General features: G+C 45.9%; 1 protein-coding gene across 1 annotated transcript in view; it reads right to left on the bottom strand.

The window, feature by feature from the left end:
• GLG1 (golgi glycoprotein 1) overlaps positions 1–12922 on the bottom strand; it is a 206841-nt gene extending 193919 nt beyond the window's left edge. The window contains 2 exon segments of the mRNA XM_075073751.1: positions 12594–12674; positions 12677–12922. Of these exon segments, the coding sequence (XP_074929852.1) occupies positions 12594–12674; positions 12677–12904 (309 nt within the window). The 5' untranslated portion in view covers positions 12905–12922.
• Between the last annotated feature and the right edge of the window lie 3439 nt (positions 12923–16361).

The following is a 16361-nucleotide window of genomic DNA, read 5'->3' as shown; positions in this document are numbered from 1 at the left end:
GAAGAGGATTCAGGAAAACATTGCAAATCTTTACATCACTATGTTTCCCCCTTCAGCAAGGAGGACAGCCTTTGCACTACACAACTGATTTTCACTAAAGCCATCTACACACAAAAAACAATCCATTCCTGACTGCTTTGTGCAGCCATCTTGTCTCACTGTTAGGCAAGCTAAACAGGGAGAGTTGTCTAATCAGTAACCGATTTTTATTAACAAAGCAGTGACACTGGATGTACTATACTGAATTGAACTATGACCAGTTAGACACTTCAATTAACAGCAAGAGTTTGTACTAAGCAAGTTTGCTTAAAAATCACTCACCAATATGTTAGTTCTTCTCCACAATCCCATATTTATTCCAAGGTTTACTTTTGGCTTCACACATTTTGATGCTTTGCAATAAAACAGAGACCACCTAAAATAAAGAGATGCAGTACTACATGTTGTTTCCTAACACAAAACATCTTCCACTGAGTTCAACCAATTGTCAGAGCAGAAGGTAACTATACAGCCCACATATAACAGTTGACGCTTCAGACTTCCGCCATTCAGTTCCTGGTCAAATTTCAGATTACCCAATCAATTTACCAGGAAAGGCTGAGCTCTAAGAGAAAGCAAGCACATACATGCAGGATAAGAAAGCAAGATCTTTTTTCTTCCCATTGCCACGTTTAATCATCCCATAACTTAAGTGGTCAAGGATAATGAAGGATCTTCAATTAGCAGCAAAGAGTCCTGTGGCACCTTATAGACTAACAGACATTTTGGAGCATGAGCTTTCGTGGCTGAATACCCACTTCGTCAGATGCATGTAGTGGAAATTTCCAGGGGCAGGTAGAGGTGTGTGTGTGTGTGAGAGTGAGAGAGCAAGAAGCAGGCTAGAATTAGGTATTTAAAACACAAAACAAAAAAGTTTAAAAAAATACCAGTTAAGGTTGCTAAGTCTCAACAATGTAGTTATCTAGCCCTTTACAAAACCCAAGCACTTAAAAGTAAAAATAGTTATGGACATTGTTTCATATCCAAAGAAACGCACATTTCAACGTAACTGGCAGATTTTAATGCACTTGTTACACATTTCAATATCTAAATATTTTCTTCCAAGAGATACGCAGTGACTGCCTCTCCATAATGGAGCACCTCTGGCTAGACTCAAGAAACAGCAGTTCAGTAGACTTCCACTGCACAAACGATTAAGGAATTTTTAGACAAGAGTAAGAGGTCTCTCCACCCCAAGCACTTTCAGGGCTTCTTGAAAGAAGGGTGCTGATTCAGCTTTTTAAAAATTTGAATCTGCAAGAATGGGCTCAAAAAACAGGAAATAACTGTGTAGAAGGGGTTCCCAAACTTGATTCACAGCTTATCCAGGGTAAGACCCTGGCGGGCTAGGAGACGCTTTGTTTACCTGAGCGTCCGCAGGTATGGCCACTCGCAGCTCCCAATGGCCACAGTTCGCTGTTCCCAGCCAATGGGAGCTGCGGGAAGCAGCACGGGCCAGGCCACCGCTTCCCACTGGCTGGGAACCGTGGCCACTGGGAGCTGCGAGCGGCCATACCTGCGGATGCTCAGGTAAACAAAGCGTCTCCCGGCCCGCCAGGGGCTTACCCTGAACAAGTTGTGAATCAAGTTTGGAAACCCCTGCTGTATGGCTTAAGTCCTATGAACTAGCTACTAAAATGCCATTTACAAATGCTTAACTACTTCCATCACAAAAGGGGGGAAAATGGACTGTGCAATTATTCTTGTAAGCAGACAGAGGTCAAATGAGGACCCACTGGCATACAAAGGCTACTTATGTCCTTGATTTTGGACTCAATTCCATCCTATCTAAAGCAGTTCTGTGGCTAAGCACACATCTTCTACAGTGGACCTCTGTGGGGAAGTGATATCCTAAAGGAGACCTGGACGATACCCAGTAGGAGTCTGTCTAGGTACCTAGGTAGTCTAATTTGACTAATAGTAATTTATCAAGCAAATCTGAGCTGTAAAAACAGGAAGATTAATTTGTGGAAAGTGACTTCTAAGGAACAGAGAGAAACTAAAGCAGCAAAGTGCTTTACCTGCCATTTTAAAGTTAAATACCCAGGCAAAGGAAGATTCTAGTCTCATTGTATCAATAGTAATCATTCTTAAATGTATGAATTATTTTTAAAAAAGGAAAATCAGATGAAGCTATGATATTGAGAGCCTCAACTACAATTTTTAAGGATTAGATATTTCAGTTTCAAAGCAGATGCATTATGATTTTTCGCTTAGGGCACCTTTCAGAGACTCTCAAAATGCTTCATAGAAGGAAATAAGTATCATCTCCATTTTACAGATTAAGACACTGATGTACAGAAAGGTTAGGTGATTTTATCTACTTCCTGAAGCAAGTCAGTAACAGGAATACAACCAGATGATCTTTCATCAATGACTATATGCTAACTGCCCTGTAAGGAAAACCCTATACTGTTCCTAGGTTCTTGTATAGCTCCCATCATTATGCTATCTGAAGTGACAGGCCCACTTAAAAGTCTAAAAATGAGACTGAGAACAATAGAATTCAATTTCACAATTTAACATATCAGCTTTGCAACTCTGAACCAAATTCTCAATGGTTTAAGGAGGAGCTGAAGTTTATTTAGGTGGAAACAAACACTTATGGTATAGAATCATACAATATCAGGGCTGGAAGGGACCTCAGGAGGTCATCTAGTCTAACCCCCTGCTCAAAACAGGACCAATCCCCAACTAAATCACCCCAGCCAGGGATTTGTCAAGCCTGACCTTAAAAAACTCTAAGGAAGGCGATTCCACCACCTCCCTAGGTAACCCATTCCAGTGCTTCACCACTCTCCGAGTGAAAAAGTTTTTCCTAATATACAACCTAAATCTCCCCCACTGCAACTGGAGATCATTACTCCTTGTTCTGTCACCTGACTATCCACTAAATGTCTAGATCCATCCTCTTTGGAACCCCTTTCAGGTAGTTGAAAGCAGCTATCAAATCCCCCCTCATTCTTCTCTTCTGCAGACTAAACAATCCAGTCCCTCAGCCCTCCTCAGAAGTCATGTGCTCCAGCCCCCTAATCATTTTGTTGCCCTCTGCTGGACTCTTTCCAATTTTCCACATTCTTCTTTGTAGGTGGGCCCAAAACTGGACACAATACTCCAGATGAGGCCTCACCAATGTCGAATAGAGAGGAATGATCACATCCCTCGATCTGCTGGCAATGCCCCTACTTTACAGCCCAAAATGCCCATAGCCTTCTTGGCAACTGCTCTGCAGTTTGGACTACACGGGCGTGAATTACAGCTCAGCGGAAAGGAACTAAAAGGTTCCTAGTTTACGTTACATTCCTCTTAAAGAGGTGTCTTAGTTCCTTCCCTAGAATCCACACAGCGCAGTTACAGCATAAGCACATAGTGCACACAGCAATTCGCACCCTGCAGTGCAAACTGCAGGCTGTACAGACAAGTTCTTAGACCTGATTCTATGTTTCCTTTTACACCCAGCTGTTTCACCCACTTGGGAGGCAGTGTATCTATACAGCAGGGTCGACAACCTTTCAGCAGGGGTGTGCCGAGTCTTCGTGTATACACTCTAATTTCGGGCTCTGCGTGTCAGTAATACATTTTAACGTTTTTAGAAGTCTCCTATAAGTCAAAATAATATAACAAAACTACTTTATATGTAAAGTAAACAAGGTTTTCAAAATGTTCCAGAAGCTTTATTTAAAATTAAATTAAAATGCAGATTTTATTAGTTTAGTGTGATCCTTGCACTTGCTTTTCCTTGCTGAGTTTTCCAATGACTGGTGGCATGTATTTGGATACTTTAAGCTGCACACAGCCTTCTGAGTGATCAGCTGTTAACCGGTTGGAACCCCAGATCAACAGCTGAGGTGAGTGGAGCTGGCGGCTGGTAGGGCTGGAAGCCTGGACCTTGTCTGGCAGGGGGCCTGTACTGGAACTCCAAGGGCTGCGGCGGGGAACCCGGCTGGCAAGGGGTCAGCAGTGGGAACCCCAGAGTGGCGGCGGGCTGAGCGGCTAAGCCCGCCCTGCTCTGGGGTTTCTGCTGCTGGCTCCTGCCAGCCGGGGTCTCAGCCCGCTGCCAGGCTGGGGTTCCTTCCCCCAGGCCAGCATCGGGAGCTGAGTGGGACCTCGGCTGGCAAGAGGCCAGCAGCAGGAACCCCAGAGTGGCAGCAAGCTAAGCGGCTCAGCCCACCCCGCATGCGATCAAAAATTGGCTCGTGTGCCACCTTTGGCACACATGCCATAGGTTGCCAACCCCTGCTATACAGTAATGACCATGGGTGGGGGGTCAGGTCTCAAATTCTAATTTTGGCTCAGTCACTGACTTGCAGTCTGGACTGGAGCAAATCGCATTACCTCTTTGCCTCAGAGTAGCTATCTGTAAATGGGAACACTTACTCACCTACCCCATGGGGTGCTGTAAGGATTAGTTAATGTTTCAATGCTTTGTACATGTTCAAGCACAATAAGATGACCATTATATCCAGTTAGTTCAATGAGCAGAAATACACACACAACCTGTCTTTTTAACAGTAAGAATATTAAGCTCCTCTAACAATTCAGGAGGATGTCTAAGATGATACAGGAAACACTAAAAACAACAAAGAGAACTTGTAGCACCTTAGAAACTAACAAATTTATTTGGGCATAAGCTTTCGTGGGCTAAAACCAATGAAGTGGGTTTTAGCCAGGGGTGAAAGTAACTGAGGACACTTACCGGTAGGGGGGTGGGAAGGGCCAGCCAGCCCTTCCAGGTCACCAGGCCCCCGTGTTGATTTAGAGGACCCGGGGCTGCAGCGGCATCCGGAGCCCCGGGCCCTTTTAAATCGCAGACCCCAGGGCAGCTGCTCCCTTTGCCCTCCCCACTCTGCCCCACCATCAGCCAGGGAAGGGGGAAGCAAAAGGGGCAGGGACATTAAAGTGCTGCAGGGTTCTTTGCCGCCAATGGAGGGAATCGCAGCAACATTAAAGTGCTGCCGTGGCAAAGGACCACCCTTAAAGTGTTGCTGCTGCAGCACTTTAGTGTGTCTGCCCCTTTTGCCTCCCCTGTGGGTGGCTCTGCCGATACGGGCCACCGATGGGGAGAATGGGGCAGTGCTTTAAGGATGGTCCTTTGCCACAGCAGCGCTTTGAGGATCCTTAAAGCACTGCTGCAGCAAAGGACCATCCTGGGTATGGTCCGGTGTGGGTTCTTACCAGCATGCAATACCAGCTCGTACCGGCTCACTTTCACCTCTGGTTTTAGCCCACGAAAGCTTATGCCCAAATCAATCTGTTAGTCTCTAAAATGCCACAAGTACTCCTCATTCTTTCTGTGAAACAAACACGACCACCACTCTGATATAGGAAACACTGACAGTTATGAAGTGAGCCCAATAACTTGTCTTTGGCTAAAGCATAGCTTCCAGAAAGGCCTCCATCTGGAACTGAAAACATCAAGAAATGGAGAATCCATCACTTCAGCTGTAGTTTGTTCCAAGGATCAATCATCCTCACTCTTCAAAATGTGATCTTGTTTCCAATTTGAATTTGTCTAGCTACAGTTTCCAGCCATTGGTTCTTGTTATACCTTTCTAAGCTTGGTTAAAGAGCCTTTTAGCATCCAGAATTTTCTCCTCATGAAGGTGCTTATACTTCAAAAACATTAAAAATGTTTTTGCCAATCCCTCCCCCCCCCCCCCGAAAAAAGGACCGGAGGGGGGCTAGTGAGAGTAAGAAAGGAGGGGATTTTAGTTACTGTTTGAGTATTGTTTGTTAACACCTGTTTAACACATTCATGATAGACATTTGGAAGAAAAGCTATCTTTGCAGGAGACTGATATCCCCAATTTTTCAACTGAGGGCTCTAAGAGACGGGACACAACCAATCCATCAACTGAGGGCTGAGAAAGCTCATATTCTAGTTCTCTAGTCTCCATGAAATTGTGCAGCAAAACCAGGAAACACGTGTTACTTTCCTTTGATATATCCAAAGTAACAAGTAGATATTAAAACAAACAATGTTCAGGCTTTCTTTAGACATCATAAAAAAACAAGGTGACACTGAGTCTAGTTCAGCCTGCTGGGGTTGCATACTGATGTATGTGCCAGCAACTCCTCCATTAACAACTTGCTGGTATGGGAAAGAAACCTAGCTGTCCAGCCAGAAGAGGACATTAGAAGTACTGGGTAAACTCAAGCAGGTTATATCCTTCTCCACTACAGGAGAATATTTATGATATAGGAATAAGACATTCAGATCATGTTCAAGTTACTACAACCTACTTGGTGCTCAGCAGCCAGATCGCATTTAAAATCTTATTCATTACCTGTACTGCAGTACTGTTTAGAGACCCTGCTCAGGGACTGGGACCCTGTTGTGCTAATCATTGTACACACAATAAAAAGATAGCGTCTCCTAAAAGATTCTACAATCTAGCTATTTTGCTGGGCTCAGGAGTCTTAACTTCCTCACCTTACAATAACTCTTTCTAGAACCAAAATTTTATGGGCACCACTTTGCATGTTTGCTTTACAAACACAGTAGGGCCTCTTAAAAAAAACCCAGAACGTTACAGAAGATGACTAGCTTTAGACAGCATTTGTTCCCGTAAACTCTCCCTCCATTTCCAACCTGAAGGCAGGGTGTCTTGGATGACATATTGGACAGAATAAAGAGCATACAGCACAGCTTCCCACACGCTACTCAATGCTAGTTAGTAACTGGTTAACACTGTTGAGAATTAAAATACTGACGGGGTAAACTGTAGAAACTCTCAGTATACAGAGAGTCTAGATACTGTAGGCCCTTCAAATAACCATTTTAATTTACTTCTCAGTAGTGAATCTTTGAGAGGTAAAAACAGACACTGATATATCATGACATTGCCCATCAGAACTATTACACTGCAGGTTAATCATTGACTTTTGACTGTATCCTTTACCAGTCAAAAGTCAAATAAAAACATGGGATTCAATTCAGACTGCAGAACTGTACCCTGGGACTGAAATCAAAATCACACAGGATTGGATGATGCCCTGTCACAAAGTGGGGTGTAAATTGAAAGATTTATTTGTAGTGCTAATAGCCCCAGATGTCAGACACTATTAGATCTTAGGGAAGAATATCAGCAGACGGATAAGATAAAGAAATGTGTTGCAATGGGAACAGAGAAAAGCAGAAGTGGTAATAACAGAAAAACTGAAAAAAGTGAAAGAGAGAGGCAAGAAGTATCTACCCCCAAAATAGTACATCTTAGAGAAGCCATACTACCTCCCAAAAATCCCATTCAGGCATCAATGAGTGGAACAAACAATAAGAAGGGCTAATTACCCAAGGTAAAACACAAAAATGGGCCATGACTGTAAAAAGTGTTATCTATTTTACACCATTTTGAGACATGTCATTTTTTTTAACTAACCCTGAAAGACAGCGTAACTAAATAGCAAAAACTTCTAATCTGAGGTTAGAAAGAATCTTAGTTTCAGCTTGTGTTATGTTTTGAATTTACGAAGTGATAACTGTCATCGCTAAGTCAATGATTCAAGCCCAACCCAATGAAGCTAACCATAAGTCACTGATATCTGCTGGCTCCGATAACCGATGAGAAATGAGGACAGTTCTTAGCAGATATATTTCCACTTCACAAAACACCATTACTTTTGGTAATGGTATGAACAGAGGCACCAAGTACTGAACAGATCATAAGGACTAACCTCCAGCATTCCCTCTAATTTCTCTCATCAGTATGCCGAATTAATTTTATTATGTGCACCAATACGGAGGTGATGTGTGACACATCACCTTCATATTGGTGCACATAACAAAATTCATGTGGTGGGGCTTGGGCTGAGAGGTTCCGGGAAGGGGCTCAGGGCTGGGGCAGGTTGGGATGCAGGGGTATGAGGGCTCCGGGCCCTGGTGTGGGGTCAGGGATGAAGGGTTTGGGATGCAGGAGGCTGATCCGGGGCTACAATGGGCAGAGAGAGGACTTCCCCTAGCTCTCTCTCTCCACAGCAGCACCTGGGCTGGGGGGGGTGGGGGGGAGAGAAGCACCTCTCCCCACCATGGCAGCTCCAGGGCTGGGCCCACAGAATAGGTACCCCTCTGCTGCCTACAACCACATTTGGGGCAGGCTGGGCCATTGCAGCCAGGGCCGGGCCAGGTTCAGGTTGCCCCAGCAGGTTGAGGGCCAGGTTAAGCTGGAGCCCAGGGAGGGGCACCCTGGCCACACCAGGCCCCCAGATGAGTTCCCTGAGCACCAGCACACTGCTAAGAAAGCTGCTTACAGGGAACTTAGCTGATCTCACCCCTCCTTCCCCACCACTCCCTCAAGGTACTTCCCAGAGCTTCAGATCTGATATTACCAGGCTGATATGAGGAAAATGGCACAACTGACTCCTATTGCAGCTACATGGTGGACAGAAGTGTATTGTGTTTATTTAACAACTTTCACTTCAAATTGCTTCAAGCTACACAAATGTACAGAACTACATGTGCAAAGAACCACTGAAGTTCTCTCGGGGACTGAGATCATACAGCAAAAACACAACAACGGGGTCAGGAGGTAAAATTCCAGAACACAAAGACACTGGAACAAGCCCCCTTAGACTCCAGAGCTAGCAAAGCAGTACTTTCCATAGACTCTGGAAGATATTGACTGATTTTTAAAAGTCAAACAGCTCCAACACTTCCCTCAAAAATATTTTAAAAAAAAAAACTGTAAACAAAACACCAAAGCCAGTCCAAGCAAGGATTTTACTTCAAAAAATCAAAGCCAGAAACTCCATGAAGTCTATCTGCTAGGGACTTTGTTAATAATGCTATTGATTTTTTGTGGAAGGCAATGAGATACTATGGTGATTAGCAGCCATATAACATCTGAAGACACAGATAAAAAGGAGTCACTGGTTAAAAAAAAAGTGTAAGGCCATTTAAAAAACAAAAAGAATGCAGAATATGGTTAAACACATTGCATGTAAAAATGCAGAGCACACAGATACAACTCATTAGGCAAATTTGAAGAAATGCCATGGTGCATGATACCCTTATAATTAGCAAGACAAGGTGGCTGAGGTAATATCTTTTATTGGACCAACTTCTGTTGGTGAAAAAGACGCACTCTTCTGAGCTACACAGAGCTCTTCTTCAGGTCTGGGAAAGGTAATCAGAATGTCACAGCTAAACAGACGATGGTTTAGCACAAGCAGTAAACGCATACTGTAAGAGACAATCCGAGGTGAAGTGGCCAGGTAACACCTCTGCAGTCACAGAATAAAGAAGGGGAGCGAATGGGTTACAGATTGTTGTAATAAGCTATAAATCCAGCGTGTTTATTAAATCCATGATTTCTAATTTCTAGCAAAATTATGAATTTGAGATCCTAGGGTCACCATTTGAAGGAGCTGTGCAGGTTTCCTCTGAGGATGAGGACTGAGAGGTCAGATATGGAGTGATCGCTTTGTGAAAAGTGTTTGCCCACAGGTGATATAGTCTGCCCACAGTTCATTTAAGTAACCTTGTTTCACAACGTGGATCACTGTCAATTACAGAAGATAAAAAACTTTTTGTTAAATTGAGAACTCAATGCTACCAGACCCTTCTCTCACTCAAACAGGAATCTATCACACAGCTGGATTTTGCTGCCATATGCTTTGAGCACATAGCTTTCGACTGCTCTTCCAGATTTCTTACTAGTACTGCAGCTACATATGTACCCCATTTACATGAGCACTTCTAGAAAAATAAGAGGCAGATGTAAAATAACCACATGTTCACCAAGTTGTTTTACTACAGCAGTAAAAATCACAAGTCAACAAAAGAAAGGGCCCCACCGATAGAGTTATCGGAAACCCAGAGCAAGCTTTGATTCCTATGCTCAGTTTACCATCCATCAAAAACATATGAGATAAACTTAAGAAAGGGAGGAAATCAAATTATTTCAATGTTAAAAACCCAGTTGCTGTTTGAAGCGAGTAGGAAAAAAAATGAAACAAATGGACGAGCCGCTCTTCTCAAGAGACCGTAGGTTCATCTGGTATCCTCCTTCCTGAAGTAGATGCTACCTGGTGCTTCAGAGGAAAGCAAAACAAGGCCATTTGTGCAGCACTGCATATCAAGAAGCAGGAGAAATGACTGCCCTTCTCCTACCATAGAAACCTTCTAATAAAAATTAAGTTCAGCTACAGTATTTAATCCCAATCTCAATAGCCATGTCTGACTGCACATAGAAGGAATTATTTCTTCCCATTCTGAATTTACTGGCCATTAATTTAATCTAGTGAAACATACCTAATATGCACTGATGAAAAACACAGTATGATGCACATTCAACAGGAACTGACATATGAGTCAGAAAACAGATCCCTCAATTCCTGTACCTTGTCTCCAAACAGCAGTCTAATACCCAGTGTTCCAAAGAAAAGAGAACTACTATAATATACCTAATTACTGACGTACATTGGGTAGAGGAAAGGGATTCCTTCCCAGCCCATAGGCTAAACACCCGAAAGAGGACATGAGAATCTAAAAATGAGAGACCCCTTTTTTCAATTATATTTACTAGACAGCAGTTCAAATACATTTAACACACACCTAATCCTTCCCAATCCTAGTAACTATACTAGCAAATAAGGATCAAACTAGATGTGATAACTAAACCCTCTCCTGGATCGATCGCTGCCCGCTGATCCAGCGGGTAGTGTAGACATACCCTTAGTTTAATAAAGGCATCAATCTAGAATTCTGTGACCAAGAAAAATATGTCATACTCTGGATGCCAAAACATCAGCAACCCCATTTGTGTTATGAGCAGCACAATTATGAACAGAATCATAGATTATCAGGGCTGGAAGGGACCTCAGGAGGTCATCTAGTCTAACCCCCTGCTCAAAACAGGACCAATCCCCAGCTAAATCATCCCAGCCAGGGCTTTGTCAAGCCTGACCTTAAAAAACTCTAAGGAAAGAAATTCCACCACCTCCCCAGGTAACCCATTCCAGTGCTTCACCACTCTCCAAGTGAAAAAGTTTTTCCTAATATACAACCTAAACCTCCCCCACTGCAACTTGAGACCATTACTCCTTGTTCTGTCATCAGGTACTACGGCGAACAGTCTAGATTCATCCTCCTTTGGAACCCCTTTCAGGTAGTTGAAAGCAGCTATCAAATCCCCCTCATTTCTCTTCTGCAAAAACAATCCGGTTCCCTCAGCCTCTCCTCATAAGTCATGTGCTTCCAACCCCCTAATCATTTTTGTTGCCCTCCACTGGACTCTCCAATTTTTCCATATCCTTCTTGTAGTGTGGGCTCGAAACTGACATAATATACAGTATGAGGCCTCACCAATGTTGAATAGAGGGCAATAATCACGTCCCTCGATCTGCTGGCAATGCCCCTACTTAAACAGCCCAAAATGCCGTTAACCTTCTTGGCAACAAGGGCACACTGTTGACTCTTATCCAGCTTCTCGTCCACTGTAACCCTAGGCCCTTTTCTGCGAGACTGCTGCCTAGTGCATGGGATCTTCCGTCCTAAGTGCAGGACTCTGCACTCATCCTTGTTTGAATCTCCATCAGGTTTCTTTTGGGCCAATTCCTCTAATTGCCTAGGTCCCTCTGTATCCCTATCCCTACCCTCCAGCGTATCTACCATTCCTCCCAGTTTAGTGTCATCTGACAATACACAGTGTAATATTTACCATCAAGCTATCAAAAATTAAAAGCTTCAAAACCTATGTTTAAGTACAGCATTAGTTAACTGACAAAAGGGGATTGAGTCCAGCTACCACTACACACAAAAAACAATACATACAACTGTGCTGCCCTTCACCAGTGACTCTCACTTTCCAGACAACTGTACCTCTTCAGGAGTCTGATTTGTCTTGTGTACCCCCAAGTTACACCTCACTTAAAAACTACTTGCTTACAAAATCAGACATAAAAATACAACTGTCACAGCACTCTACTACTGCAAAAATTGCCTATTTTTCTCTTATTTGCCATATAATCAATAATAAAATCTACTGAAATACAAACATTGTACTTATATTTCAGTGACTAGTATATAAAAGCAGTGTAAACAAGTCATTGTCTGTATGACATTTCAGTTTGTACTACTTTGCTAGTGCTTTTTACGTAGCCAGCTGTAAAAGCGGGAAAATATCTACATGGTTGATGTACCCCCTGGAAGACCTCTGTGCACCCCAAGGGTACATATAGCCTTGGCTGAGAACCACTGCCCTACACGCTGTCATCATTCAGCAGCGCTTGCAATTCAAACACCAAAGAGGTAATTGTGGTGACTTCAGGCCTCAGCTTTAAATCGCAGGGAGGGTGGACCCCCCCCGGAACCACATTCCCCTCCCCGCCAGCAGCACCACGACCAGTGCTCTCAGCCCAGCAGGCGCAGAGGCACGGCCGGACTCCTGCTGCCCTCCGCAGGCCCCCCTGGCCCGCAGGGCCCACTGCTCCCGCTTTCCTCGTGCCCCCGGGCACCCGGCAAGCTGCAGCTCCGAGCACAGCGCGGGCAGAACACGCCTCTGTCCCTCCCCCCGCTCCCTCGCCAGGCCGCTCTCCGCCAGCCGCGCCGCGGCCACCTCTCTCACGTCCTGCAGACACTCCAGCACGGCCAGGTTGTTGGCCCAGCTGTGCTTGGGGCAGACGCGATTCACGTCCTCAGGCGGCAGGCGGGCTCGTCCGCCAGCTTCCACCCGCCGCTGGAGCCGCCGCCGCGGGGCCCTCGCCCCCCGGGGCCCGGCCCGCCCGCGGGGCCTGCTGCTGGCCGCCCTGGCCACCGCCCCAGCCCGGGCCCCCCTGCGGCCGGCTCCGCGGCCGAGACCGAGAGCGAGAGGAGCAGCAACGCCAGCGGGCCCGGCCAGGGGCTCCGGACACGTCCGCACGGCGCCATCTTGGATCCGACACCCTCCAGCCTGCTTGCCGCCGGGCCCTCCCCCCGCACGCAGCGCGTATGCAAATCAGCGGCCGTCATGCAATGACGACGCCACCAGGGCACAGGACAGACCCGCCCCCAGCATAGAGACACGCCCCTTTTTCTGGCGTGGGCTGCCAGGCCCTGTCAGGATCCGCGCGCCGCGCATGCGCTTGCCCCTCTCCCGGGTGGCTATGGCCGGAACTCCACCCCTGCGCGAGGCTCCTAGCGCCGCCTCAGGGCCCGAGCCCCGCCTGGTTCAGCCGCCGGCCCCGGTGCCCAACTCCCACCCCCGGGCCCCTGACCCCCTGCAGTGCGCAGCCTTCCTGCGCCCCGTGCCCCAGGACCCCGCCCCCGCCTAGTGCTCCAGTGCGCCGGGCTCCAGCAGTCCTGGTTCCCGGTCTCAAGTGCACCCGCTCTCCAGTTCTTCCATGCTCTGGGCCCCAGGCCCGCCGCTCCTCCCTGCCCCTCTCTCTCCCCACCGATCCAGGACCCCCAGCTTCCCTCCTGCTCCAGGCCATTAATATCCCGTGTTCCAGGGCCCATCCCTTCCCTGCCTGCTCCCCACAAACCACATTACTCCAGGCCCCCTCGTTCACCCTGCCACCTTAGCCCTCATTATTTCATGTCCCCAAGCTTCCTCAGGAGGAGGAAGGAGACTTTTCTACTTCTTTGTAATAAAGCTGCCCTGCCATTGCAGCACAAAGCCATGAAGATGAGAACTCCCCTCAGCAATCAGGCTTTGGCTTGCTTTGGGTATAGTTAAGTCCGTTAACTCCAGCTAAGGTTGGGAGGCTGTTGTCATGGAGATTTACTGGGCAAACCTCATGGGCAGCTGGGGCATGCGTTCAAGTTTTCTTACGTGCCAAAGATCCTAGAGGAATTTGAACAGTTGGAGTTTCCAAACTCAAGGAGACACTGATGGACCACATCAGCCTGTGCTCTGCCCTTCTTCCACCAATAAACCCAGGGGTATTGCCAGAAAGGGGTACAAGGGGTGGGGAGAAGGGGTAGCAACATTAAAGCGCTGCCTAACCCAAATGTCGCTGCCCCTTCCCTCTGTTGGGGAACCTGCCAGGAGGGTCCATTAAAGTGCTTTCACTATGGTCCTTTGCCATGGCAGTGCTTTAATGTTGCTACACCACCACCACCCCGTCGGCGGGGGGAGGGGGAGGTGCAGCAATCTTAAAGCATTGCCAAGGCAAAGGACCCTGCAGTGCTTTAATGTCCCTGCCCCTTTTGGTGATGGGCGGGGGTGGGCAAAGAGAGTTGCTTCCCTGGGGCCCGTGATTTAAAAGGGCCGAGGGCTCCAGGCCCTTTAAATCAACACGGGAGCCCCAGTGGTGCAGACCAGGCAACCTGGAACAGATGGCTGGGGGATGCTGACCCCAGCCCTGCCCCTTCCACCTGAGGCTCTGCCCTTTCCAGGGGGCCAGAGTCACCCGTCCTCCCCCATACAGGTAAGTGTCCTCGGTTACTTTCACCCCTGAGTATATCACACCAACAGATTTCTCAAGACCAGGCAAAGGGGAGCTCCATTCCATTAAATGACAGTGACATCTATGATTCTGGGTTACCCATTTCTGCTGAGATTCTTATATGCCGTTCATCACTGTGCTTAGTATCTTCCAGAATTAAATTAAGCCAAATGAACATTTGTAAAATATTAAGCAGAATTTCTATTAATTCCTCCCTACAGAGGGAGAGAGTGTGTCATGGGATTTTGTTTTGTGATGATCTCTTAATTTTCTGTTTCTTACCTGATGTGCTGTGTGTTGTTAATGGAGAAGTCAAGGTCAAAGAAGCATCCACTAGGATCAGAAAGGTGGTCTATGCCTGCTTCTATTTTCAAAAACCAGTAGAACACTTCAACCTCTCTGGCCATTCAATAACAGATTTAAAGGTTTCAGAGTAGCAGCCGTGTTAGTCTGTATCCGCAAAAAGAACAGGACTACTTGTGGCACCTTAGAGACTAACACATTTATTTGAGCATAAGCTTTCATGGGCTACAGCCCACTTCAGATGCATGGAATGGAACATATATTGAGAAGATATATGTACACATACAGAGAGCATGAAAAGGTGGAGAAGTTGATGTGCCACAAGTACTCCTGTTCTTTTTGCAGATTTAAAGATGGCAATTTTGCAACAGAAAAGCTTCAAAAACAGACTCCAACAAGAAACTGCTGAACTTGAATGGATATGCAAACTAGATACTATCAATTTAGGCTTAAATAGAGAATGGGAATGGCTGAGCCATTACACACATTGAATCTATTTCCCCCATGTTAAGTATCCTCAACTGTCTGAAATGGGCCATCTTGATTATCACTACAAATTTTTTTTTCTCTTGCTGACAACCGTTCATCTTAATTAATTAGCCTCTTAGAATTGGTTGGGCAACTCCCACCTTTTCATGTTCTTTGTATGTATATATATATGTATGTCCTCACTATATGTTCCAGTCTATGCGTCCGATGAAGTGGGCTCTAGCCCACGAAAGCTTATGCTCAAATAAATTTGTTATTGTCTGAGGTGCCACAAGTACTCCTGTTCTTTTTGCGGATACAGACTAACACAGCTGCTACTCTGAAACCTTCAGGAGTTAGTTCAACAGTCTTAGATCAGCCTTTGCAAAAGTTCCCATTTTCTGTGCACAGATTTTCTGATGCCTTTTCAGTTTTCTGCTGCTCTTACTGGTAAGCGCCCTCTTGTTGAGTCGACATGAAATCTCTCCATAAGATTGGAAGAAGTCATGTAACTGCAAACTTGGCTCCAGATCAGTGGAGTGCAAAAAGTATACTAGACAGTCAAGGTGACCACTGTGCTGTGGGAAGGCACTATAAGGATTGTGTGGACTACTGACAGTCAGACAGAACTGGTGGAGATTGACCCAGGACAGATGGCTAGCCATGCTCAAAAGGTAGTGAATCCAAATAGTGTGGTCATCTGTTTACTGTGGGGAGCATTTGTGAATGTGTGATGTTAAAGGCGTGTTTAGAGGACAATATGGTGGTTAAACCATGCTAAACTCTATAATACTAGTCAGTCACTATGTGGCTGTGACACATAGCCAGAAAGGGTTAAGCAGCTCCCAGGCTAAATGACCCAGATTCAACCTTTAAGGACATATTGGTAGATAATGTTTGTGGTTTTGTGTGTTTACATATATATATATATGATGCTTGGTGAGCGTCTGTCATAAGCATTCCCAAATCTGGACCTTTGCGTCCAGAAATCTGGGTGCCTGCATGAACCCCTCTAAGCTTAATTACCAGCTCAGATTTGATCTCGCTGCCACCAGCCAAAAATCCAGGGTTTTGGCTTCCCTCTGGTCTCCCCAACCCTTCCCTGGGGAACCCCAAGACTCGAAGCCCTGATCTTACCACAAAAGGGAAATAACCCACTCCCTTCCCCTCTCTCTCCCACCCAGACT

The sequence above is a fragment of the Chelonoidis abingdonii genome, chromosome 19 (assembly GCF_003597395.2).
Source record: "Chelonoidis abingdonii isolate Lonesome George chromosome 19, CheloAbing_2.0, whole genome shotgun sequence".
Classification (NCBI taxonomy): Eukaryota; Metazoa; Chordata; order Testudines; family Testudinidae; genus Chelonoidis; species Chelonoidis abingdonii.
The sequence above is the reverse complement of the archived record's forward strand: the minus strand, read 5'-3'. Positions and strand labels throughout refer to the sequence as shown.